This window comes from Haliotis rufescens, unplaced genomic scaffold (assembly GCF_023055435.1).
Source record: "Haliotis rufescens isolate VD_foot unplaced genomic scaffold, xgHalRufe1.0.p SCAF_53, whole genome shotgun sequence".
Classification (NCBI taxonomy): domain Eukaryota; kingdom Metazoa; phylum Mollusca; class Gastropoda; order Lepetellida; family Haliotidae; genus Haliotis; species Haliotis rufescens.
Window position 1 is genome coordinate 1,401,552 of NW_025964257.1, and position 27,966 is coordinate 1,429,517.

A 27,966-nucleotide genomic window follows, 5' to 3' on the forward strand; every position below is an offset into this window, starting at 1 on the left:
AGATTTCGCACTCGGTTCGAATCACAGCTCGATATCGCATGAACTATGAATGACACTTATTTCAACCTAATGGTACTAATGCTACACAAACCATAGGCTACACAATCGTGTTCATCTGTAGTCACCTTACCTCGTATATATTTTAAAACAAACATCAAATGTCAGCTCTATGGCTGGGACGAGTCCAAATTTACTTCCCGGGTACCCACCCCTCTATTGCCCGACCCTACCCGGGTACCCGCTGTAGGTCTCAACAGGTAGGTACAAACTGTCCGATTGGAAGACGTTTGACCGCAGCTCTGGTACAATGTGTTTAGATACATGTATGAAACGATCTGGTGTATACACTGAAGTTTTGTTTTTATTCAAACATACAAAAGTCAGAAGGAATGGGCGTGGTAGTCATGAAGAACTGCGAACATTAGTGACTGAGTGAGTTGGGTTTAACGCCGCTTTTAACAGTATTCCAGTCATATCGCGGCGTGTCAGCTTAATGTAAGAGGAAAGCCCGAAGTGATGCAGGTCTCAGACTTTTACCACTTCGGTGAAACCCACAAGCACGGGTATGGTGCTGACAAACCTAGAAGCATAATCGGGGCGAACCGGGATTCGAACCCACAACCATAGGTTTCTGGCATGACCAAGGGACGCAACTCTGCACAGGGAATCACGACGCCTTAGACGACTTGGCCACCCGTGCCCCCGCGAACATTAGTGACATATGTAGTTTAAACATAGAGGTTTAGATACTTTTTATCACGTGACTAACCACGGGTCCGGGTAGTCCTGTGGGTACCCGGGTCCTACTTAGTACCCACCCGACCCGAGTACCCGTCCCAGCCTTAGTCAGCTCTACGCTTCACGTCGCTGAGGTAAACAAGAAAAAATTGGCCGGAAATTACGGCGCTGCACGGGCATGAACTCAGCAACCGTTTCTGATTGGCAGGAGTGTGATTATTTTCTATACGGATATATTATGCTATACACGCTATCATCAATTTACTGTGCATGCGGGTCACCAGGCGTGACAAAAATCTCTTAGAATATTACGTTTCCGCTTCTGAAATGTAATAATGAGCATATAGGTAATTTAGGTATACACACATCAAAGTGTTATTCTTACAACGTTGTCACTGGTAGGCCTAATTGTGTAGATGTCGAGTCGGGGCCCGGTGACACATACTGTTATTATGTTTTCCAGTGCAACAAAGAGAATTTGTCAGAAATGCAGATAACTACCGTCGTCGTTGTGCATAACTTTGTGTCAGTCATGGCGTCACACAGGACGGACGGAAACCTTTACGATTTCTGTTGTAATTCCCTGATCATTGTAATGTATAATATTTTAATTCCATAATTCGTGCTACGATACTCTTCTCACGAACATTCAGCCAATGTATGCAACAATTAGACGAATTGATCTCAACAGAGACCATATAATAGATTGTATGGTCTCTGATCTCTCAAAATAGGAGAGTGTAAAATCTTAATTTTGCTTTGTTTACGTTTCAAAAAGTACAGTTTTCCGAGCACAGTGTTCGTTTCCATAACTAATTTATTAACTCGCCGGGTCCAAAGGACCAAGGTGAACTTATGCCCGATACGTCCGTCCGTCTGTCTGTCCGTCCGTCGTCCGTACGTCAACAATTTATTCAAACGACTTCTTCTTCTGAACCACTGATTGGAAATTACGAAATTTGACTGGAAGCATCCCTAGGTGGTGGGGATTCAAAAATGTACAAATGGTGGGGCTGACCCCCAAGGGGCTGAGGGGCGGGGCCAAATAGGAGTAATTTAGCGTTATTGTTTTAAACGACTTCTTCTCTGGAACTAAGAGATAGATATCAACCATATTTGGTTGGAAGCATTTTCCGGAGATGAGAATTCAAAATTGTACAAATGGAAGGGCTGAACATCCCCCAAGGGGCTGAGGGGCGGGGCCAATTCCAAATAGGGGTAATTTGTCTATATTGCTTTAAACGACTTCCTCTCTGGAACTAGGAGATAGTTCTCAACCATATTTGGTTGGAAGCATTCTCCAATGATGGGGATTCAAATTGGAGAAATGGAGGGGCGGAACCCTACCCCCACCCCCGGGGACTAAGGGGCGGGGCTAAAAAGAGTTTATAACTTCGACACAGTTAAGATCCCCACCGTATACCTTATGTCCAATTGAGAGTATAATGAGAGGAATGCACATATGCTACCAGGACTGGCCTTCTGTTCATCTGTCCGACACTCCCAAAGGAGTTAGAACCTTGACCATAGCATGCAAACCAATATTATCCCAACCCTATTATAAACAGATACATTGTATACATGTGTTTGTTATGAAGAGAGTAATACCTTTAATATGATTTATCCTGGATCATAACATGGAAACGGTTCAGATCTCTATGCTACATTTGTATCTAGAGAACTACACGTTCATGCTGTCAGATTTGCTGATTTTGATTTTAAATGCTGACAGAGTCAAAATTACGAAATATTTGCAGTATTATATATGTACAATGCAAGTGTATATTAAGTCATGATTGCGTTAATATCCAGGGGGGGGGGGGGGGGGGGGGGGGGGGGCTCTTGTTTCTCTTGATGTCATCTCGATTTGTATTGGTGACAAAGACCATTTGTCATTTGCTTCTAAAGTGTATGAGGAATTCAGGGATGCATGTATAGCAGCTGAGTTTGAAACGTACGTGATCTAATAGGCGTTTAATAACCCGCATACGTCAAACGTGAAATTGTAAACACTATCCACAATGGCGGAAAGTGCACTTCGGCGTTCGTGTTTGCGTATTTTCCAAAACATTCCAAACGATTCAAGGTTCCTCGGCGACGTTTAAAAATTACCATAGGGGTTTTGGTGAAAAACAGATCCCCGTGATCACTAATATGCTATTTTTGAAATTCAATCCCTCGACTAAATATCCGATGTTTAGATTTCTAAACACACAGTAATTCTGCTTGGCATAAAATGACAGTGGTTGTTATCACAGAAGAGGGAATTTGCAACAGAAATCAAAACGTTTAGTGTACGTGATGTATTTCGAATTTTAGTCCACTTCGAAGTGTGAGTTGAAGAGGAGAGGCATTTATATCGTCGGATCATGTTTTCGGACATCAAACGTTTTCAGACGGCAATGTTTATCACGAAAAACTCCAGCTATAACGAGGGTTGTGGTGTCAACAGAAATTGTAAATACTCAAATGATGGTTTGATTTTTAGATAAAGCTGTCTTTGATAAGTGAATGAGATGTTTTACGGTTCTTGTGATTAGCGAATGTTTCTTAAGCATCCGAAAACCCATAACACGGGAATATATCTATTTACACTCTAAAACCATTACGTTCAACACAGACGTAGGTGGACGCTCTCCTATCCAGAGTTCCATGCGACCAGCGCAGTACCTCTGCCACAGGCCAGCGCCATGTGACGATTCGTCACATCTTACATAGTCCATTCAAAATATTGCATATGTTTTTCATGTGTTTCATTTTTGACAAGTCTACATATCTTGATAAACATATGTCATAGAATAAACGTCATTGAAAGAAATCCTAAATCGTGTAAAATTATTTCCATTTGCGTAGTTATCCTATGTTTAGACAGAGACCATATAATAGATTATATTATATGGTCTCTGGTTTATATTGGTTGTACGGCTCCACGTGCTGTCATCGAAGCCCTACTGGGAGCTCGCGATACTGTCACTTTGATGTGTAAATATGTATTGTCATGCAACTCACTGTCGTAGATGTAGTAGGGTGAAAATCTCAACACCGTAACAATTTCCCACTTGACCTGTACATCAGTTGTTTGTTTGCAGAAATGTGTTTTAAGATATTTGATTTCCTTTTCAAGACTATTTATAGGTAGCTTACCTTTCTTCAAATGTAAAATGCTAAAAAATGTACTTTCAAGTTAATATTTGTTTGTTTAAAAGCAAATATTTTTCTGGATTTACTTAAATCATGGTTGTCCCTCAGCTGGACCAGAATAAAAAATATTACCTAAACTATATCTAAATATAATAAAAATGTAACAAATTTTGTTTTTCAGACTCTCAAATGAACATTAATTACATGAATCCTATCATTATTATCTAAAACCTAATTGGAAAAAAAAAATCAGGAAAAAAAGATGTCACAAGCTTCAGGGCAGCTTCAGCTCTTTCGCAAGCTTCAGGGCAGCCTCAGCTCTTTCGCAAGCTTCAGGGCAGCCTCAGCTCTTTCGCAAGCTTCAGGGCAGCCTCAGCTCTTTCACAAGCTTCAGGGCATCCTCAGCTCTTTCGCAAGCTTCAGGGCAGCCTCAGCTCTTTCGTAAGCTTCAGGGCAGCCTCAGCTCTTTCACAAGCTTCAGGGCAGCCTCAGCTCTTTAATAAGCTTCAGGGCAGCCTCAGCTCTTTCGCAAGCTTCAGGGCAGCCTCAGCTCTTTCGCAAGCTTCAGGGCAGCCTGGGCTCTTTCGCAAGCCTCAGGGCAGCCTCGGCTCTTTCACAAGCTTCAGGGCAGCCTCAGCTCTTTTGCAAGCTTCAGGGCAGCCTCAGCTCTGTCGTAAGCTTCAGGGCAGCCTCAGCTCTTTCGCAATATTCAGGGCAACCTCACCTATTCTCTATAGGCATCAGGCCAGTGCAATCCCATCTATTCTCAGGCATCATGGAACACATGATTCTATCGTGAGTTACGAAGTCATCATTCAAGAAAATAAACACTGGCAATGTATTGCAATGTAACCAAATTTTATTGTTTTCTCACTTTTGTTCCAGCACAACAGAGACAATCAACACAAATATGACTTTCTCACGTCAAACATTTCCTTAATGTACAACAACCTGAACAAGTAAATGAATAGGACATCTATCATAGGTATGATAAGAGACAATAACATGACAAATGTGAGAGCCAAAATATTCAATGAACTTTCTTTACAAACTGTTATTTCATTGACAGATGTGGACAGATCCTGTGTTGTTATTATGATGATTGTGATGTAGTGATGATTTCTGTTTTGTTTTGTTTTTATTGTTTGTTTGCGGTCTGTAAATAATCGAGTCTAGACCAGACAATCCAGTGATTGACATCATGAGCATCGATCCACACAATTTTGGAATACGATGACATGCATCAGCCACCTGATCCTGTTATTGCGCTTTTTGTTATGGCATAAGTGATGACAGTGACTGTGATGTCTCAAACTCCCTTCTGATGCCAACAACTTCGCATTGTATCAATATCTCTATCACAGAAATCTGTTGGTGAGATGTGAGCCTTCCACATCAGGCTGTCCATATGTTATCTCCCCTTGATACAAGGTCACTTCTGAGCACACATGGCCGTAGAGAAGGCTGGTTGAAGAGGCTGGTCTGAGGTCACTTCTGAGCATACATGGCTGTAGTGAAGGGCCCACTGGTCAACAGGGATCTCAGGCTGGTTGAAGAGGCTGGTCTGAGGTCACTTCTGAGCATACATGGCTGTAGTGAAGGGCCCACTGGTCAACAGGGATCTCAGGCTGGTTGAAGAGGCTGGTCTGAGGTCACTTCTGAACATACATGGCTGTAGTGAAGGGCCCACTGGTCAACAGGGATCTCAGGCTGGTTGAAGAGGCTGGTCTGAGGTCACTTCTGAGCATACATGGCTGTAGTGAAGGGCCAATGGTCAACAGGGATCTCAGGCTGGTTGAAGAGGCTGGTCTGAGGTCACTTCTGAGCATACATGGCTGTAGTGAAGGGCCCACTGGTCAACAGGGATCTCAGGCTGGTTGAAGAGGCTGGTCTGAGGTCACTTCTGAGCATACATGGCTGTAGTGAAGGGCCCACTGGTCAACAGGGATCTCAGGCTGGTTGAAGAGGCTGCTCTGAGGTCACTTCTGAGCATACATGGCTGTAGTGAAGGGCCCACTGGTCAACAGGGATCTCAGGCTGGTTGAAGAGGCTGGTCAGAGGTCACTTCTGAGCATACATGGCTGTAGTGAAGGGCCCACTGGTCAACAGGGATCTCAGGCTGGTTAAGAGGCTGGTCTGAGGTCACTTCTGAGCATACATGGCTGTAGTGAAGGGCCCACTGGTCAACAGGGATCTCAGGCTGGTTAAGAGGCTGGTCTGAGGTCACTTCTGAGCATACATGGCTGTAGTGAAGGGCCCACTGGTCAACAGGGATCTCAGGCTGGTTGAAGGTTCGAGATGAGCAGAGGCTGAGATGGCCTGTGCCTTTGTTCCTGAAACAATAGATTTATCGTGTTCATGATAGATTATAGCTGATATGATTAACATTTACAGGGAAACAAGTGGTTTCTTTCACAAATAATATATTGTAAATGTATTCAAATTAAAGCTATTTCAGGGTTGTTGACATTCGGACATTTACAATATATCGGTAATTCCCAAACAAACAAAGAAAGCTAACTAAGTCTATGAACTTCTTCAATTTATTCTTTTATTTCTAGCTGTTGTGTGTGGGGCAAGCTCCTGTCACACCCTCACACCCCCTGCCCCACCCCGAATTATTTTAGAGGCTATAAATGGTGTCTGATTTTTTTTATAGAAAACGTCACTGAGGAAAGAGCTAGTGCACATCCCTTACCAAAAAGGTGGAAGGTGTCCTTTCCACATTCACCTACGTACAAACAACTCTTTCACCGTCAGTGACCAAACACCACATCAGACTGAATGGATCATTTACATCAAGCATGGGTTACATGGGACCAGGGCCTCCCTCCACAAATCACTTAAAAGTATGGGAGCTACAACTGTCTTTGCTCGAAGATTGTTGTAAGTCTATGTAAAAGTATGGGAGCTACGACTGTCTTTGCTCGAAGATTGTTGTAAGTCTATGTAAAAGTATGGGAGCTACGACTGTCTTTGCTCGAAGATTGTTGCAAGTCTATGTAAAAGTATGGGAGCTACGACTGTCTTTGCTCGAAGATTGTTGTAAGTCTATGTAAAAGTATGGGAGCTACGACTGTCTTTGCTCGAAGATTGTTGCAAGTCTATGTAAAAGTATGGGAGCTACGACTGTCTTTGCTCGAAGATTGTTGCAAGTCTATGTAAAAGTATGGGAGCTACGACTGTCTTTGCTCGAAGATTGTTGTAAGTCTATGTAAAAGTATGGGAGCTACGACTGTCTTTGCTCGAAGATTGTTGTAAGTCTATGTAAAAGTATGGGAGCTACGACTGTCTTTGCTTGAAGATTGTTGTAAGTCTATGTAAAAGTATGGGAGCTACGACTGTCTTTGCTTGAAGATTGTTGTAAGTCTATGTAAAAGTATGGGAGCTACGACTGTCTTTGCTCGAAGATTGTTGTAAGTCTATGTAAAAGTATGGGAGCTACGACTGTCTTTGCTCGAAGATTGTTGTAAGTCTATGTAAAAGTATGGGAGCTACGACTGTCTTTGCTCGAAGATTGTTGTAAGTTTATGTAAAAGTATGGGAGCTACGATTGCCTTTGCTTGAAGATTGTTTTATGTCTGTGTTAAAGCATGGGAGCTACGATTGTCTTTGCTCGAAGATTGTTGTAAGTCTATGTTAAAGTATGGGAGCTACGACTGTCTTTGCTCGAAGATTGTTGTAAGTCTATGTAAAAGTATGGGAGCTACGACTGTCTTTGCTCGAAGATTGTTGTAAGTTTATGTAAAAGTATGGGAGCTACGATTGCCTTTGCTTGAAGATTGTTTTATGTCTGTGTTAAAGCATGGGAGCTACGATTGTCTTTGCTCGAAGATTGTTGTAAGTCTATGTTAAAGTATGGGAGCTTCGATTGTCTTTGCTCGAAGATTGTTGTAAGTCTATGTTAAAGTATAGGAACTACGACTGTCTTGGCACAAACATTGTCATAAGTCTGTGTTAAAGTATGGGAGTTATGATTGTCTTAGCACTAAGATGGGTCTTTGGCGTGACGAGCGAACGCTTTAACCACTAGGCCACCTGACCGCCCTATTTTGGTCGATTGCAGGATTTGCAATGCATTTGTATCGTCAAATGGGCATCAACAGATATTTTCCTAATCTTTTCATGTTTTTAATCAGCTTGCTCAAGTGACTCGATGCACTTCACGCATCTTCCCGAGGCAAGAGAGTTAAATGACTTTTAAAGTCCATTTTCCACGCTTGCCAAACTAGGCTGGTATCATGGAGTTAGGCTTAGAAGGGACATAACTGGTGATAGCCACTGGTGGCGCAACGATCGAGCCCAGTAATGCCAGCCTAGTTCGGCAAGGGTGGAAACTGGACTTTTTAAGTCAGTTAACTCTCTTGCCTGGGGAGATGCACTTCACAAGGTAAGATATTACAATATAGATCTTGATTATTGATCAGACCATCTTCACTGTTTGTCTCAAGTTAGCTTGAAGCAAATACAAGTAATATGAGAGGTAATATCTAATAGGTCAGCAGAAACCTTTTCAAAATGAAATATGATGGCATTCCCAAACAAAAGTATAAACGTTACTACATTTGGGGTTAGAGGGCAAATCTCAAGATTCTTGTAATGGCCACACCCACACTGGTGGCAGCGATGTTACCGAGAGTGTAACAAAGGTGTCACGCGCTGGGAAGGAGCTTGCAGTAGGGACATAACTCGTAATAGCCACTGATTCTTGTAATGGACCACGCCCACACTGGTGGCAGCGATGTTACCGAGAGTGTAACGAAGGTGTCACGCGCTGGGAAGGAGCTTGCAGAAGGGACATAACTCGTAATAGCCACTGATTCTTGTAATGGACCGCGCCCACACTGGTGGCAGCAATGTTACCGAGAGTGTAACGAAGGTGTCACGCGCTGGGAAGGAGCTTGCAGAAGGGACATAACTCGTAATAGCCACTGATTCTTGTAATGGCCGGGCCCACACTGGTGGCAGCGATGTTACCGAGAGTGTAACGAAGGTGTCACGCGCTGGGAAGGAGCTTGCAGAAGGGACATAACTTGTAATAGCCACTGGTGGTGCTACGATCGAGCCACAAAATTCCAGCCTAGTTCCGCAAGGGTGGCACTGGACATATATAGTCAGTTAACTCCGTTGTCCCGGGGAGATGGGCTGACAACGTCACAACCTACCAGCAGCTCCCACCAGTTTCCGGAGTGCATCGTAGTTGACCATGGGATCCGTCTTGCAGTGCACGATGTTGTCGATCACCTCCCCTTTGTTCACCTCGAACTTGTGCCACTTGTAGCCGGCACACTTCCGGGCCCCGGGGAGGGACTGTATGAGGTTCTGGACAATGGGGTGGGTCAACCCGAAGAAATCCACCCCGCTGGTGGGGGTCGGCGTCAAGTCCACACTCCTGTATCACAAAAAGGCAAGGTTAGGCAACACTATCTCTTTTGGGTTTACTGAGTATAGTGACAAGGGTCAAATTTAAACTCGCAAACGGATAATAACATTAAAACAATAGTTCACGTTTATTTTATTTTGAATCACAAATATCACAAAATATAATGAAACTACCCACTTTTTGAAACAAATACATTGATCAAATGATGAAATGATCACATACAATGATCAAATGATCAAATGCAATGATCAAATGCAAAGATGAAATGATCAAATACAATGATCAAATGATCAAATACAATGATCACAAACATTGATCAAACAATAAAATTATCAAATACAACAGTCAAATGATGAAATGATGAAATGATCTAATACATTGTGTGCAATATCAACAGCAATCTTGATATAAGGACAAAGCATCTCAGAAATAAAAACATAGAATCAAAATAACTAATGAACTGTTTCTGAAACTGCATCCTCCCAAAAATTTAAATGTGTAGAAAAAGCAGTGTTTTTCCTATTCTGCCGACCTGAAATATGTACAATGTTACAAAAAACATCATTACGGTGAGGAATCTAAATAAATTACTGAAAATTCACCTTCAAAACTCCAACTCTTACTTTACTTTCTAAAATCCTTTTTTTCCTACCTTCATAATATTTTGAGGGAATCAAAAAACTATATTTGAAACTGGACTTTTTGACTGACTGACAAAAAAATCAGTAAACCCCCCAAAATGGAAAAAGTGTGGCCAAACTTAACGTCTTGTGTGAACATTATGACATATTATTCCTCCTTTTCATTTTTGTCCACTAGACCTAATAATGATAACATATAGCAAAACCCTTAAAATGGGCCAATTTCTACTGGTCCTTAGGATACCTTTAGAATTGTGCAGTTTGGTAAGGACTACAGGACTAGTGCCAATTTGTAACGCTGTATTTCTGTTAAAAGATGAGCCGTGTGTTCTACTCACTTGGCCTTGGTGATGGCTCGCTGCAGCATGGTGTGACACTCCGCCGGGGACTTGGCCTTCCACACCTTGTCCGGGCTGTCATCAGGCGCAATCTCAAACTGAAGACAGCAAGCACCAAGTCAGTAGGGCGGTCAACACATTTGGAGCAATATTGCAGCATTATCAGGACGAGGGGACATCACTTATGAGTGAGAGAGTAGGGTGGTCAACACATTTGGAGCAATATTGCAGGATTATCATGACGAGGGGACATCACTTATGAGTGAGAGAGTAGGGTGGTCAACACATTTGGAGCAATATTGCAGGATTATCATGACGAGGGGACATCACTTATGAGTGAGAGAGTAGGGTGGTCAACACATTTGGAGCAATATTGCAGCATTATCATGACGAGGGGACATCACTTATGAGTGAGAGAGTAGGGTGGTCATCACATTTGGAGCAATATTGCAGCATTATCGTGACGAGGGGACATCACAAATGAGTGAGAGAGTAGGGTGGTCAACACATTTGGAGCAATATTGCAGGATTATCATGACGAGGGGACATCACTTATGAGTGAGAGAGTAGGGTGGTCAACACATTTGGAGCAATATTGCAGGATTATCATGACGAGGGGACATCACTTATGAGTGAGAGAGTAGGGTGGTCAACACATTTGGAGCAATATTGCAGCATTATCATGACGAGGGGACATCACTTATGAGTGAGAGAGTAGGGTGGTCATCACATTTGGAGCAATATTGCAGCATTATCGTGACGAGGGGACATCACAAATGAGTGAGAGAGTAGGGTGGTCAACACATTTGGAGCAATATTGCAGGATTATCATGACGAGGGGACATCACAAATGAGTGAGAGAGTAGGGTGGTCATCACATTTGGAGCAATATTGCAGGATTATCATGACGAGGGGACATCACTTATGAGTGAGAGAGTAGGGTGGTCAACACATTTGGAGCAATATTGCAGCATTATCGTGACGAGGGGACATCACAAATGAGTGAGAGAGTAGGGCGGTCATCACATTTGGGGCAATATTGCAGGATTATCATGACGAGGGGACATCACAAATGAGTGAGAGAGTAGGGTGGTCATCACATTTGGAGCAATATTGCAGCATTATCATGACGAGGGGACATCACCAATGAGTGAGAGAGTAGGGTGGTCAACACATTTGGAGCAATATTGCAGGATTATCATGACGAGGGGACATCACAAATGAGTGAGAGAGTAGGGTGGTCAACACATTTGGAGCAATATTGCAGCATTATCATGACGAGGGGACATCACCAATGAGTGAGAGAGTAGGGTGGTCAACACATTTGGAGCAATATTGCAGGATTATCATGACGAGGGGACATCACTTATGAGTGAGAGAGTAGGGTGGTCAACACATTTGGAGCAATATTGCAGCATTATCATGACGAGGGGACATCACTTATGAGTGAGAGAGTAGGGTGGTCAACACATTTGGAGCAATATTGCAGCATTATCATGACGAGGGGACATCACTTATGAGTGAGAGAGTAGGGTGGTCAACACATTTGGAGCAATATTGCAGCATTATCATGACGAGGGGACATCACAAATGAGTGGGAGAGTAGGGTGGTCAACACATTTGGAGCAATATTGCAGCATTATCATGACGAGGGGACATCACTTATGAGTGAGAGAGTAGGGTGGTCAACACATTTGGAGCAATATTGCAGCATTATCATGACGAGGGGACATCACTTATGAGTGAGAGAGTAGGGTGGTCAACACATTTGGAGCAATATTGCAGCATTATCATGACGAGGGGACATCACAAATGAGTGGGAGAGTAGGGTGGTCAACACATTTGGAGCAATATTGCAGCATTATCATGACGAGGGGACATCACTTATGAGTGAGAGAGTAGGGTGGTCAACACATTTGGAGCAATATTGCAGCATTATCATGACGAGGGGACATCACTTATGAGTGAGAGAGTAGGGTGGTCAACACATTTGGAGCAATATTGCAGCATTATCATGACGAGGGGACATCACCAATGAGTGGGAGAGTAGGGTTCAAGATATTCTGAGCAATATTGCAGTATTATCATGACGAGGACATATCATAAATGAGAGAGAGAAAGGTTCAAGATACTCTGAGCAATATTGCAGCATTATCATGACGAGGGGACATCACTAATGAGTGAGAGAGTGGGGTTCAAGATACTCTGAGCAATATTGCAGTATTATCAGGACGAGGGGACATCACTAATGAATGAGAGTAGGGTTTTACACAGCTTTTTATTTTTCACTATATTCTAGTAATATGATGGCAGTAATGGGCTTCACAATTTGTAACCATGTGGGGAATCGATCACAGGTCTTTCACTTGACAAGGACCACCATTGCACAAGTGAGTGTGTGTGTGTGTTTGTGTGTGTGTGTGTGCATGCATGCGTGTGTGTGTGCATGGGTGGGTAGGTGGGTTTTCTTGAGGGAAGGAGAGAGTGTTTTTTATTCCTAAACTGATGGAGATGAGAACACTTAAATTACTTGTTACTACTACTACTACTACTACTACAACCACCACTACTACTACTACTACTACACAAGTGGAAAGGGTTTGTTGAGTGTAAGTATTGCTGACCAGGAATTTATCTATTATTCCAAAGTAAGTTCCCTTGCAAAATTTATAGATAATTAAAATTGCATGCAATTGCATTCAATCATTAAACATTGTATTCGATACAGCAATGTAAAACTAAGCCTCTTCCTCTCTGACAATTGCTGCATATTGGGCCGAATATCAGCCTCTGGGCAGGTCTAGATGAGTGAGTGAGTGAGTGAGTATGGTTTTACGCCGCTTTTAGCAATTTTCCAACAATATCACGGCGGGGGACACCAGAAATGGGCTTCACACAATGTACCCATGTCGGGAATGGAACCAGGGTCTTCGGCGTGACGAGCGAACGCTTTAACCACTAGGCTACCCGACCGCCCCAGGTCTAGATGACCCCCTGAGACGGTCTGGGTCAAACAATCCACCTCCCCCTGACAGTCACTCACCACGGGACTGGAGCCAGAGTCCGATATCTTGCAGGTGTAGAGACAGCGGAGGTCGGTGTTGGTCATGTTGGCGTAGACGCGGGTGCTGCAGAAGCCCACGGGGAAGATGGATTCAACTGAGTGGAAGCAGGACCGGTCCGCGTTCAGCTGAAAGTATCGGCAGCACGGAGTGAGTGAATGTTGTCAGCCAGGTAGTATTTGTGTTAATTTGTTTGTTTATTTGTTTAATGCCACACTCCAGCGAGAGGACAGCTGAATCAAGTGACTGGTGTTGTGAGCAATGATCCTCACCTATGGAGGGTGTGTGTGTGTTTGTAGGGGGTGGTGCTGGCTTGGGTGGGTGTTGAGGTGTGGGGGGATGGAGGTGTGTGTGGGGGTGTGTGTGTGTGGAGGTGTGGAAGTTTGAGGTGTGGGGGTGAAAGTGTCGGGTGTGGGGTGTGTGGAGTGTTGAGGTGTGGGGTGTAGAGGTGTGGGGGTGGAGTTGTGGGGGTGTGTGGAGTGTAGAGGTGTAGGGGTGTGGGGTGTGTGGAGTGTAGAGGTGTGGGGGTGGAGGTGAGGGGATCGAGGTGCATGGGTGTGGAGATGTGGATGTGTGGGGGGTGTAGGGGTGTGGTTGTGTAGAGATGTGGGGTGTAGAGGTGTGAGGTGCTGGGGTGTGGAGATGTGGACGTGTGTGGGGTGTAGGAGGGTAGAGATGTGGGTTGTAGAGGTGTTGAGGTGTGGGGGTGTTGAGGTGTGGGGTCTTGAGGTGTGGGGGTGGAGGTCTGGGGTCTAGAGTTGTGGAAGTGTGGAGGTTTGGGGTGTAGAGTTGTGGACGTGTGGAGGTGTGGGGTGTAGAGGTTTGGGGTGTAGAGGTCTGGGGTGTAGAGTTGTGGAGGTGTGGGGTGTAGAGGTGTAGGGTGGAGAGGTTTGGGGGTGGAGGTCTGGGGTGTAGAGTTGTGGAAGTGTGGAGGTGTGGGGTGTAGAGGTGTGGGGTGGAGAGGTTTGAGGTGTTGAGGTGTGGGGTGTAGAGGTTTCGGGTGTAGAGGTGTGGGGGTGTTGGGTGTAGAGATGCGGGGTTGAGAGGTTTAGGGTGTTGAGGTGTGGGGTGTAGAGGTGTGGTGGTAAGGGGTGTAGAGGTGTGGTGGTAAGGGGTGTAGAGGTGTGGGGTATTGGGGTGTGGGGTGTAGAGGTTTGGGGTGTAGAGGTGTGGGGGTGTTGGGTGAAGAGATGTGAAGTGGAGAGGTTTGGGGTGTTGAGGTGTGGGGTGTAGAGGTGTGGGGTATTGAGGTGTGGGGTGTTGAGGTGTGGGTGTGTAGAGGTGTGGTGGTAAGGGGTGTAGAGGTTTGGGGTGTTGAGGTGTGGGGTGTTGAGGTGTGGGGTGTTGAGGTGTGGGTGTGTAGAGGTGTGGTGGTAAGGGGTGTAGAGGTTTGGGGTGTTGAGGTGTGGGGTGTTGAGGTGTGGGGTGTTGAGGTGTGGGGTGTTGAGGTGTGGGTGTGTAGAGGTGTGGTGGTAAGGGGTGTAGAGGTTTGGGGTGTTGAGGTGTGGGGTGTTGAGGTGTGGGGTGTTGAGGTGTGGGGTGTTGAGGTGTGGGGTGTTGAGGTTGGGGGTGTGAAGGTGAGGAGGTGTGGCGTGTGGATGTTTTGGATGTGGATGTGTGGAGTAAGGGTAATATCCACCCCTCAATTTTAAAAATCTTGGATCCAGCTGCGTTATAGAACATGAACTACACACAATAGTGAAATGAAGTGTTGAAGAGTGAGTGGAGCAGTTACCTCCCCTAGACTGTGGACAGTGAGGTCGCCCAGGACGAGAGGGAAGACCGGCCGGCCAGTGGGGTCAAGTGGGATGAGGGGAATGGCGATACGGCGATTGGCGCCAGCTGATTTACTCTTCTTCGGCTTCGGCTGGATAGAATCTGAAACACATCTGGTGAGTGTGAGGAACAGGCCAGCTGTCTACATCAAGGTGGTATACACAATACAGACTCTTGTTAAGCTGCAAATCAAAGGGATCAATTCTATTCATCCATTTTGCCTCTTATCAGACAAGGGTCAACATAATACTTAACCTTACTACAAAACAATGAAATGAAACTATGACATAAGAATACATACATTGTAATTGAACATGTTCTAAACAAATTCACCATAGTCGTCAACGTCAGACCTGCATCACTTCGGGCTTTCCTCCCACATCAAGCTGACACGCTGTGATATACCTGGAATACTGTTAAAACCAACTCACTCACTCTAAACAAATTCAATAATTTATTGAATCAGTTGCTATGATCTGACATCCACATGATCCAACACAAGAATGTTTGCAGAGCAGCGACCTTTCCATGGACATGGCATTACTACCTCCATGACTGCCTAGGTAGAAGGCAGCCCCATCATCTATATATACTGTTGATATTCTGAATCGGAGTCACACTGGAAACATCTATTTCATCAATACCTTTTATGTAACATTGATTTTCTTAACCATAGTGTTAACAGAGTCCCAAAAGAGCTGCAGACAAGTTGAATACATCTTCCCAAGGCAAGAGAGTTAACTGACTTTAAAAGTCCAGTTTCCACCCTTGCCGAACTAGGCTGGAATTCCTTGGCTCGATCGTAGCGCCACCAGTGGCTATTACCAGTTATGTCCCTTCTAAACCTCTCCTATGGACCAATCAGATTCCATCTCTCGTATCACTTGCATTGGATTCAAACAAAATGGCGGCGCCCAGTCAAGACGATCTGATCGATAATCAAGATCTATATTGTGATAAAACGGGTCTTACATGACGAAGTGCATCAAATCACGTAAGCACCTTGATTAAAAACATGGAAAATATCTGGCGGTGGTGCACATGCTTTTGGAAATCCTGCAATCGACCGAAATCAGCACGACAGTTTACAAACTGGATTTCGATTTCGTTGCACGATTTTGATTGGACTATGCATAGACTTGTTAGCCCAGCCAAAGTGTAACTCCATAATACCAGCCTAGTTCGGCAAGGGTGGAAACTGGACTTTTACAGTCAGTTAACTCCCTTGCCTTGGGAAGATGGGTTGAATATGACCACTGGTATCTACCTTGTAATAAAAGACCAAACACAGTCAACTAAAGCACTATGTTTTAGATAGTGTATTCCGTGTGGATTATGCACACTTTCTCTTGAAAAGCAGAAAAATGTTATTCTCCTGCAGAGTTTGATAAAATAAACAGAGGAATTCAGGAAAGACTAAACATCTACACAGCCAAAATTGAGTGTCAGGGTGCTGTTGTACAAAGTGATCTTAGCGCTAAGGTGATCGTAACTCCCATACCTTAAAATAGACATAGGATAGTCATAGCGCTAAAGCAGTTTTGTACAATGGCACCCAGCACACCCAATAAGCTCCTTGTCATGACTACCATCTACACAGCCAACCTTAAGGAGACCAGAGTGCTGTTGTACAAAGCAATCTTAGCGCTAAGGTGATCGTAACTTAACATAGACACATGACAGTCGTAGTGCTGAGGTTGTTTTGTACAACGGCACCCAGCACACCCAATAAGCTCCTTCCCATGACTACCATCTACACAGCCAACCTAAAGGAGATCAGGGTGCTGTTGTACCAAGTGATCTTAGCGCTGAGGTGATCGTAACTAAATGAGATCAGCACACTTAGATATTGGGAGTCTCACCAATAAGCTCCTTGCCATGACTACCATCTACACAGCCAACCTAAAGGAGATCAGGGTGCTGTTGTACAAAGCGATCTTAGCGCTAAGGTGATCGTAACAAAATGAGATCAGCACACTTAGATATTGGGAGTCTCACCAATAAGCTCCTTGACATGACTACCATCTACACAGCCAACCTAAAGGAGACCAGGGTGCTGTTGTACAAAGCGATCTTAGCGCTAAGGTGATCGTAACTAAATGAGATCAGCACACTTAGATATTGGGAGTCTCACCAATAAGCTCCTTGCTGGCAGAACTCTTTTTCTTGTCTGTGGAAGTGGGCGGGGCCTTCTTCTTTGCTGACTTGGACTTGCTGGGGATGGGTGTGGCTGTCTCCTGCATCATTGTTTCGGATGCTGGTGATGCCAACACGACCGGACTTTTGGTTGTCTTTACTGATGGTGTTGTCACTTCCTGTTTGACCGGCGGCATGGGTGCCTCAGTGACAGACTGGTATTGCAGCAGTTTCCTCAGGAGGAACCTACATCAGTCATGCCCATCACTTGATAATTGCATGATTCTTAACACTGACAACGTGTTGACAACACCAACAGACTACCAACAGACACAACCCCACAGATAGTAGACATACCACCTCTCCTTACCCTGACACAACCCCGCAGATAGTAGACATACTGCCTCTCCTTACCCTGACACAACCCCGCAGATAGTAGACATACTGCCTCTCCTTACCCTGACACAACCCCGCAGATAGTAGACATACTGCCTCTCCTTACCCTGACACAACCCCGCAGATAGTAGACATACTGCCTCTCCTTACCCTGACACAACCACGCAGATAGTAGACATACTGCCTCTCCTTACCCTGACACAACCCCGCAGATAGTAGACATACTGCCTCTCCTTACCCTGACACAACCCCACAGATAGTAGACATACTGCCTCTCCTTACCCTGACACAACCCCGCAGATAGCAGACATACTGCCTCTCCTTACCCTGACACAACCCCGCAGATAGTAGACATACTGCCTCTCCTTACCCTGACACAACCCCACAGATAGTAGACATACTGCCTCTCCTTACCCTGACACAACCCCGCAGATAGTAGACATACTGCCTCTCCTTACCCTGACACAACCCCACAGATAGTAGACATACTGCCTCTCCTTACCCTGACACAACCCCACAGATAGTAGACATACCACCTCTCCTTACCCTGACACAACCCCGCAGATAGTAGACATACCGCCTCTCCTTACCCTGACACAACCCCACAGATAGTAGACATACCGCCTCTCCTTACCCTGACACAACCCCATAGATAGTAGACATACCGCCTCTCCTTACCCTGACACAACCCTACAGATAGTAGACATACCACCTCTCCTTACCCTGATACAACCCCACAGAGCAGACATACCTCTTCTCCTAACCCTGACACAACCCCCGAGACATCCGACCTACCTTCTGTCCTTACCCTGACACAACCCTCCCCCGACATCCACTCTACCTTCTCTCCTACTCTGTCACAACCCCAGACATCTAACCTACCTTCTCTCCTTACCCTGACACAACCCCACAGAGCAAACATACCTTCTCTCCTTACCCTGACACAACCCCCCCAGACATCCGACCTACCTTCTCTCCTAACCCTGACACAACCCCCAGACATCCGACCTACCTTCTCTCCTTACCCTGACAAAACCCCCCCGACATGCGACCTACCTTCTATCCTAACCCTGACACAACCCCCCTGACATCTGACCTACCTTCTCTCCTTACCCTGACACAACCCCCAGACATCCGACCTACCTTCTCTCCTAACCCTGACACAACCCCAGATATCCGACCTACCTCCTCTCCTACTCTGACACAACCCCCCAGATATCGCCCTACCTTCTCTCCTAACCCTGACACAACCCCCAGATATCGACCTACCTTCTCTCCCAACCCTGACACAACCCCCCAGACATCCGACCTACCTTCTCTCCTTACCCTGACACAACCCCCGAGACATCTGGACCTACCTTCTCTCCTTACCCTGACACAACCCCCGAGACATCCGACCTACCTTCTCTCCTTACCCTGACACAACCCCCGAGACATCCGACCTACCTTCTCTCCTAACCCTGACACAACCCCCAGACATCCGACCTACCTTCTCTCCTCATCTGACCCAACCTCCCAGACGTCCGATCTATCTTCTCTCCTTACCCTGACAGAACCCCCCAGACCTACCTTCTCTCCTCCTTGGACCGGGCCAGTTTCTCCTCGATGCGGATCACCTCATCACACACTGACCCATTGATCTACAACAAAAGACCCATTGATCTACAACAAGAGACCCATTGATCAACAACAAGAGACCCATTGATCTACAACAAAAGACCCATTGATCTACAACAAAAGACCCATTGATCTACAACAAAAGACCCATTGATCTACAACAAAAGACCCATTGATCTACAACAAAAGACCCATTGATCTACAACAAACACAGTCAGGAAAACAGATGAATGTATTTGCTTAATCTTGACACCATAACATTTTGCAAAAAGATCCAAAAATGAATTTGTATCACAATTCCTCACAATTGTGATGAGTGATCATTACAAAATGACTAAGTAGACACAATTTATGGATAACAACTTCTTTAATACTGTAAAGGCGACGTTTAGGTATAGATCCTTATACCCAGTCTTGCTTGACAACAATATAAGGAACTATACTTTTACGTATATAACGTCGCCTTTACAGTATTAAAGAGTGAGTGAGTGAGTGAGTTGGGTTTAATGCCGCTTTTAACAGTATTCCAGTTATATCACGGCGTGTCAGCTTAATGTGGGAGGAAAGCCCAAAGTGAGGCAGGTCTCAGACGGTTTACCACTTTGGTGAAACCCATGAGCACGGGTATGGTGCTGACAAACTTAGAAACATATTCGGGGAGAACCGGGATTCGAACATACAATCATAGGTTTCTGGCGTGTCCAAGGGACGCAACTCTGCACAGAGAATCGCGGTGCCTTAGACGACTGGGCCACCCGTGTCCCCACAGTATTAAAGAAGTTGTTATCCATAAATTGTGTCTACTTAGTCATCTGTCAACTTCAAGTAATGCCTATGAAACAATTGAGCCAAAATGGCTGCTTCTGACATCAAAATCATATTTACTGAATGTTTTCAGTCAGACATTCATTTCAAACACTTTTCTGAAAGGAGTGCTAATTCCAAGAGAATCTCTCTGATTGAAAGATTGCCTTTTTTTGTTCCCCTTTGATTGGTCATTAGAAATAAATAAATGTTTTCCTACATTTTCCTCAATTCAATCAATTGACAATTATTTCCACAAAACACCTTAAAAATGTTAATGACCAATGATACTACAAGTCTTTGAAAAGATGATAAGGAAGCCCTAAGTGATTTACAAAAGAAGGCATAAAGATTACTTTACTTATCAATAATATCAGTTTGTGCAGTGACAACAAAAACAATTGCATCAGTAAATTTGAAATATTTATTTTAGAGACCCTGCGGGTCAGTAGAAAGGGTGATACCCTGTGGGTTTGAGTGAAAATGAAAATACTTTGGGGGCCGCAAGCGCTTATAATGATAGTGTACAGAAGGATTGACATTCCAAGCCCCTTCCGAGCCAGCCCCTTGGTGGAGATGGGGATGGATGGAGGGTCGTAATGACAGCTGAGAGAACAATGGAAACAAGCTGAACGACATTGAGGCTCTTGTTAATATAGATAAACAAAATGACGTCACATCCGCAGTACTGCGCATGCCCGGGGAAAATATATTGCATTCTGGGATAGAAAATAGTAACTTGATACAGAGAAGAAATGTGATCATTCACAGACGATTCTGAATGATAAATGACAACTGGAAATAAAGGGAAAAACCTTACGTAGGAGACAAATATATACATCTGTTGTGTAGACATCCATGTTAAAAGGTGAAAGGCTATGTTGATCACTGCACAAACAAAAATATAAAATTAACATGTAAATCTCATGTTGAACTCCTGCAACTGAATGATGCGAGATGGGTGACTTACAAACACAGTGTCCTTGATGAGCTTCTTGAGGCGTCTCCACTTCCTGTAGTAGTAATCCTGGGGGTGGGTCGCCCGAGTAGCTGAGCTCCTCACACCAAACCTGCCTGCTAAACTCCTGGCAGGGCTTGCCTTGGGGAAGTTGCCCAACAAACTCTGGCCTGGCTGGACACTGCCAACAGACAACCCACCTGCAGTGATCCTTTTTCTCCTCGTTACATTCAATTTTTAACATAGAAGTCAGAGTGTGCCCTAGGGTATTTTATATATGACAATGTAGCAATATTCTAGACACATTAGACGGCCTCCGTGGTCTAGTGGTAGAGCATCCACCTGGAGAGGGGAAGGTCCGGGGTTTGATCCCCGGCCGCGTCATACCAAAAGACGTTAAAAGATGGTACTTGTTGTTACCCTGTCTGGCGCTCGGCATTAAGGGGCTAAAACAAGGACTGGTCGGCTCGGAGTCAGAATACTGTGTCTGAGTGGGGTATTCATGTTAAACTGTGGCATGGTATCTCTGTGAGCTAGAACCATAAATCAGCATCAGTCCGGACTAGTATAAGCAGCCACAAACACACACATGCGTGCACGTTGCTATATAAGTTCAATAATCTTGGATGCGACGTTAAACCTAATTTCACCTCTCCTCATCTCTAGACACATTATGGTAGGGGACAAAAGGAATGGGCTTCACACATTCACCATTATAGTATTAAACCCAGATCTTCAGTATTAGGCAACACTTCAGTGCATTAGCCTACATCTTGAGTGTTGAAAAGGTTACCTACCTTGCTGGGTGCTGAATGAGTTACCTACCTTGTTGAATGTTGAATAAGCCACCTAACCTGCCAAGAACTGAATGAGTTATCTACCCTGTCAAGAAGGGAAAGAGTTACCTACCCTGCTGAGTTTTGAATGAGTTACCTACCCTGTTTAGTGCTAAATAAGTAAACTACCCTGCTGAGTGTTGAATGAGTTACCTAGCCTGCTGAGTGCTGAATGAGTTACCTACCCTGTTGAGTGCTGAATGAGTTACCTACCCTGCTGAGTGCTGAATGAGTTACCTACCCTGCTGAGAGCTGAATGAGTTACCTACCCTGCAGTGCTCTGTAGATGGAGCTGCTGAAGAGCTGCAGCATGGCTTCCTGCTGCCGGAGGAGATGCGAGCTGTGACACCAACGACATGCCCGACAGCAGAGATGGAGTTGAGCCCTGCAGAAACAGATCAGTATGTACATCATATCGCACCACACATAGGAACACCTCCATGGCGTCAGCTGTGACACCAACGACATGCCCGACAGCAGAGATGGAGTTGAGCCCTGCAGAAACAGATGAGTATGTACAACATATCGCACCACACATAGGAACACCTCCATGGCAGCAGCTGTGACACACACATTGTCAGTAGCTACCTACTACTTCAGCCTGGTCATCCATGAGGTCAGTTGAGTTCAATGTGGATTTGAAATGTATGTCAGTCATATTAAGAAAAGTCAGTGTAATTTCTCAGGTGCAGCAAATGTTAAAGAAGGTTATCATAGCTCCAGATAACTTATTGAGCAATTGAGTTTTTACTCTAGGGTTTCTATTTATACCAATAACTGTTCTAAAAATATAGGTTTGACTCGGTAAGTAAATTAGCTCGTAATTGTGTTTCAGAAACTAGCTCCTTTGAACACATGCTGAAAAAGCTTCATTGGATATTTACGCGAGGTATTTTTATACATTTGAGTTTTTCATTTAATGCATGTATTTCTGTACGCAAAATAATTGAAAGTAATTTTTTTTAAATATTTATATTTGGGGGAGGGGGAGGTATTTTATGCAAATACACTGCTTATCTGCAGCTCAGGGTTATGGACGTTGATGCCGTTTGTAAAACCCACGGGCACGGGTATGGTGCTCACAACCTTAGAAACATGATCGGGGTGAACCTGGATTTGAACCCACCCACGATCATAGGTTTTTGGTGTGCCCGAGGGTCGCAACTCTGCAAGGAATTTGTGGCACCATAGATGACTGGGCCACCATGCCCTTCCGTCATATTTAGGCATGTAAGTATAATGTGGATGGAATGCCAAAAATGGAGCAGGTTGTAGACATTTACCACTTCCGTGAAACCCATGAGCACAGGAATGTGAGGTCAGAAAATGAATATGTGATTAAAACCAACAATCAGAGACCCGTGAAGATCTGGGTAGAATAGGTCTTCAGCAACCCATGCTTGTCGTAAAAGGCGACTAACGGGATCCGGTGGTCAGGCTCACTGACTTGGTTTCCATCGATCCAGATTGCGTGGATTGATGCTCATGATGTCAATCACTGGATTGTCTGGTCCAGACTCGACCGTCATATAGCTGGAATATTGCTGAGTACGGCGTTAAACAACAAATAAACAAACAAACAACAAACAAACAAACAATTAGCATCCCTTCAAATTGATCAATGTACACAAGACTTATTTATCTGTGTGTTATATGCACCCTTAATTATGGGCAATTAAATTCTGAAAAATATATCTGTCGTGTACATAATACACAGACTTTACGAAATTTACAATCTTTCAACTGTTTTTTTCACCAAAATTTTATTCTAATAGAGCCCCCTATTTCTTATTTTGAGAGTGCCCTGGGCCCTTATTGTGTCGAATATGGTAAGTCATAATGAAAGTGTGAGTGAGTTGGATTTAACGCCGCTTTTAACAGTATTCCAGTTATATCACGGCGTGTCAGCTTAATGTGGGAGGAAAGCTCGAAGTGATGCAGGTCTCAGACGTTTACCACTTCGGTGAAACCCACGAGCACGGGTATGGTGCTGAAAAACCTAGAAACATAATCGGGGCGAACCGGGATTCGAACCCACAATCATAGGTTTCTGGCGTGCCCAAGGGACGCAACTCTGCACAGAGAATCGCGGCGCCTTAGACGACTGGGCCACCCGTGCCCCCCATAATGAAAGAGGATGCTGCAAAACAAACCTCAATTTCAGCTCACAAAACAAGCATGGTAGAAAGTACAACAGTTAACCTAGTATGTTTTCCTACCAAGTAGATAGTATCTATACAGTTAGAAGAGAGTTTTTCACGGAGACTAGTGTTTGGAATTACTGCTGAAATCATGATAATCATGATAATGAAAGTAATATATTACAAAACACACATTATTGTTATACTGACTGTCTTGTTGCAATAATGGATTTATCTAGGATTTCAAACCCAAGTGCCTTTGGTAGGAAAATTGGAATAAAATCCTTAGTTTGTTCGAACTTGAGATTTAAAAAAACAATTCCTAAATTCAGAGGGATATTAACATTGAATAATAACATTGCATTGCCTTACCGCCTATCACAAAAGAAATTGTAAGCTGAAAACTATTAGAACAAGCATTAATTTATCAGTCATGGAAGTTCACACAAACTGAAACAGTTGCAAATATTAATTGCATTCTATCACGACTCCAGTACAACCGTATGTATCTATACATGAGGTAGACATATTGCAACACTCCTTGTAGATATATATTGTATTGGACAAAGTGGATTGCAATCTATGCTTTAACATCTCCATGCCGACCCGTGAAGATCCGGGGTAGAATAGGTCTTCAGCAACCCGTTCTTGCTGTAAAATGTGACTAAGCTGGTCGTAAGAGGCGACTAATGGGATCGGGTGGTCAGGCTCACTGACTTGGTTGATGCATGTCATCGTATCCCAATTCCGTGGATCGATGCTCATGATGTGAATCACTGTATTGTCTTGTCCTTTACAGACTGCCGTCACATAGCTGGAATATTGCTGAGTGCGGCGTAAACAACAAACCAACCCAAAAACCATCTTCCTGCCATAATGACGGCAGTGCCACGTACCGGCATGTTTGGGATCTGCTGAGGCTGTGTAGGCGAAGAGAAGGGGAGACCACTTTGTGTAGCGTTTTGACTTTTTCCGTCTGCGTCCGGACTCAGCAGTCCAGATCTCTGGAGACCAGGAATGTTCATGGACTCTGTCACAGTGACACTGGGATGTGTGATGCCTTCCTACAACTTGTAAGGATTCAGAAACTGTTTTCATTGTTTAGATGTTATTGCAAAAGCAGGATCAGGTGAAAAATGTATCAGTTTCAAAAAGGCAACAACTGTTAACTACAAATGTAGCATGCAAGTTAAATGAACATCTATATCGTCGAAGGTAACTCCGCAATGCCTTGCTTCAGAACGCCAGGTTGGTTTGTTGTTTAATGCCGCACTCAGCAATATTCCAGCTATATGACGGCTGTCTGTAAATAATTGAGTCTGGACCAGAAAATCCAGTGATAAATATCATGAGCATCGATCCATGCAATTGGGATCGATGACATGCATTAACCAAGTCAGCGAGCCTGACAACCCGATCCCTTTAGTCGCCTTTTACGACAAGCAGAGTCGCCTTTTACGGCAAGCATGGGTTGCTGAAGACCTATTCTACCCCGGAATCTTCCCGGGTCTCAGAACGCCAGGAGTAATGTATCAAAGACACCTGCCTCTCAAAGTCAAATCTCTCTGAATCTCCTTCATGTGCTGTAGTTTTAATTCATGCAAATGTTTCATTACCTTATTTATCCAAAAGTTGTGAAAGTGTCTGTGTGAACAAGCTGACGATAACCTTGTCCAAGTACAGTAAACTACGGGTATAACAAACACCGTTTTAGCGAACTGACCGATTCAACAAACTTATTTTTTAGTCCTGGCCATTTGTTGAATATATGCTGTATATATGCTTATAATGAACTATGGTTATAACTAAAATTAGTGGTCCCTTCGAGTTCGTTATAACTGTAGTTTACTGAATGTCAGATTTGGGATAACCGTAGATTGGTCAATAACAAGCCACTTGATGTATTACACCTAAATAGGTGTTTACCTGATACCTGTGGTATGACGCGTATGACGCCAACTTATTTGCCATATTTCAGTTTGGAAGACTATCCTACTTTCAATTCCATCATCATCATTGGTCATGGAAAAAAACATTCCATCCAACATTTACCTCAAAATAAAAAGTGGGGTAGAATAGGTCTTCAGCAATAAAAGGCGGCTATGCTTGTCATAAGAGGCGACTAACGTGATCGGGTGGTCAGGCTCACTGACTTGGTTGATGCATGTCATCGATCCCAATTGCGTGGATCGATGCTCATGATGTCAATCACTGAATTGTCTGGTCCAGACTCGATTATTTACAGACCACCCTCATGGAATATTGCTGAGTGTGGCTTTAAACAACAAACAAACAAAATAAAAAGAATGAGTGTGCAACATATACAGGTATCATAATAATAAGTGCATTTATAATGCGCCAGATTGCATTCACTGAGTGGATGCTCATGGCGCTACACTATTATTACCCTGGTCAATGGATCAGTGAGCACTCGATTTTCATTCTCAGCTCCCTGGGCAGTATACAACCCAAGCTGCCTGTGAGGCGCTAGAAGGTCATCCTACCACCTCATGAGAGACACTTTGTGCATTTGGACAAAGACTGCTATTGCAGATATCACAATCTTTGTGATACTGTCTGCTAGGGCTTGGACGGGTAACTCGGGCACCAGGGTTGGTACTGAATAGCCACAGGACCCACAGGACTACCCAGACCCATGGTTAATCATGTGATAAAATGCATAATGACAAAAATTATCTATAGCTCTATGGTTACACTACAAGTCAATAATTTTCGCATTTCTTTCTGATTATGCACCCATTCCTTCTGATTTTTCATATGGTTGAATAAAGGGCAACAATGCAGTTAACCGGGTGCAGCCCCAGCTCTACCATCCGCTCAATTACCGCGCTATAGTGCCACCGCTGTCTCGTTATACCGTTACCGTGCCTCACGCTCTGGTGACTCTCGCTTCACGATCCAACACCCGTTTTCGGTCTTAGGGAAACTTACACATCTTTACAATCAAACACCCGTTCTCGGTCTTAGGGAAACTTACACGTCTTTACGATCCAACACCCGTTTTTCGGCTTAGGGAAACTTACACGTCTTTACGATCCAACACCTGATTTCAGTCTTAGGGAAACTTACACGTCTTTACGATCCAAAACCCCTTTTCGGTCATAAGGGTTAGCTTGCTTTGGGCAAGGGTTAGCCATAAATTCTTACCTGTTCAAGCATTAATCCAGTTAATCCTATTGGTCGGTCATGTTGACATAAACAATTGCGGGTGTGGTTTCAAGAAAAGATGAATGGGAGAGCGGACTGTGACGTCACACGCATGCGCAATTCATTGTTTACTGAATTATGCATGCATGTCAATGGGGATTCTAATGACCTGTTAAACGAGCACTGATTACATGTGATAGGGCCTGTGGTCCAGTGGTAGAGCGTCGGCTAATTAACGCATTAACTAGCAGAGCCGGTGAGCCGGCGAAGCGCATTCGAGCCCCCACAGCGCTAATTGGATCTGAAAAAGTGCGCCCGGTAAAGTGCACTATTTCCGAATAAAGATATAAGTTAACGTAAGGCAACTTTGAACAGTGTATGCATGACCAGATTGTTTAATACATGGATCTAAATACGTTTTGCCAATGCTGTACTAAAAAAGGTCCCAATCGGACATTTTAAGACATCTCCTGAGACCTACCCGGGTAGGGTCGGGTAATAGGGGGTGGGTACCCGGGTACTAAAATTGGACTCGTCCCGGCCCTACTGTCTGCCGATCGGGGTAAAGACAATACGTAGTATTCGGGGTATTATACTTCAATGATGTATTATACATCGACCTGTAGGGACACTTATCTTGCCTATCGTTACTCGGTAATAATATCTACTTAACTGACGTGTCACTGTCTTAAGAAAACCCTTACAAGTCGGTCGCTCGCCCTTACCTGTTTACAATGCTTCTGAAGCTCAAAAGTTTATTGTCTTGTAGAGTAGCCTCCCTTGCATATTTGTGTAAATGTATAGATAGGAATAAAACGAAATATGTTCAAT

The 27,966-nt window shown here is 44.2% G+C and overlaps 1 protein-coding gene across 4 annotated transcripts; it reads right to left on the reverse strand.

Annotated features, from left to right (window-relative positions):
* Positions 1-4,716: 4,716 nt before the first annotated feature.
* LOC124115258 (transforming growth factor beta regulator 1-like) lies at positions 4,717-27,919 on the reverse strand. Of its 4 annotated transcripts, XM_048385039.1 has the most exons (12): positions 27,861-27,911; positions 24,864-25,037; positions 22,096-22,211; positions 21,003-21,171; positions 19,181-19,251; positions 17,214-17,461; positions 15,039-15,181; positions 13,285-13,431; positions 10,242-10,339; positions 9,045-9,271; positions 6,155-6,212; positions 4,717-6,073 (listed from the first exon to the last, which is right to left on the reverse strand). In XM_048385039.1, the coding sequence occupies exons 2-12, from the start codon at positions 24,990-24,992 to the stop codon at positions 6,022-6,024; spliced, it is 1,458 nt and encodes a 485-aa protein (XP_048240996.1). In that variant the 5' UTR covers positions 24,993-25,037; positions 27,861-27,911; the 3' UTR covers positions 4,717-6,021. The 4 variants fall into 4 exon arrangements, with proteins under 4 accessions (XP_048240996.1, XP_046332145.1, XP_046332144.1 ...); XM_046476189.2 differs by having other exon boundaries at positions 4,717-6,212; positions 24,864-25,031; positions 27,861-27,916; XM_046476188.2 differs by having other exon boundaries at positions 4,717-6,212.
* Positions 27,920-27,966: the final 47 nt, after the last annotated feature.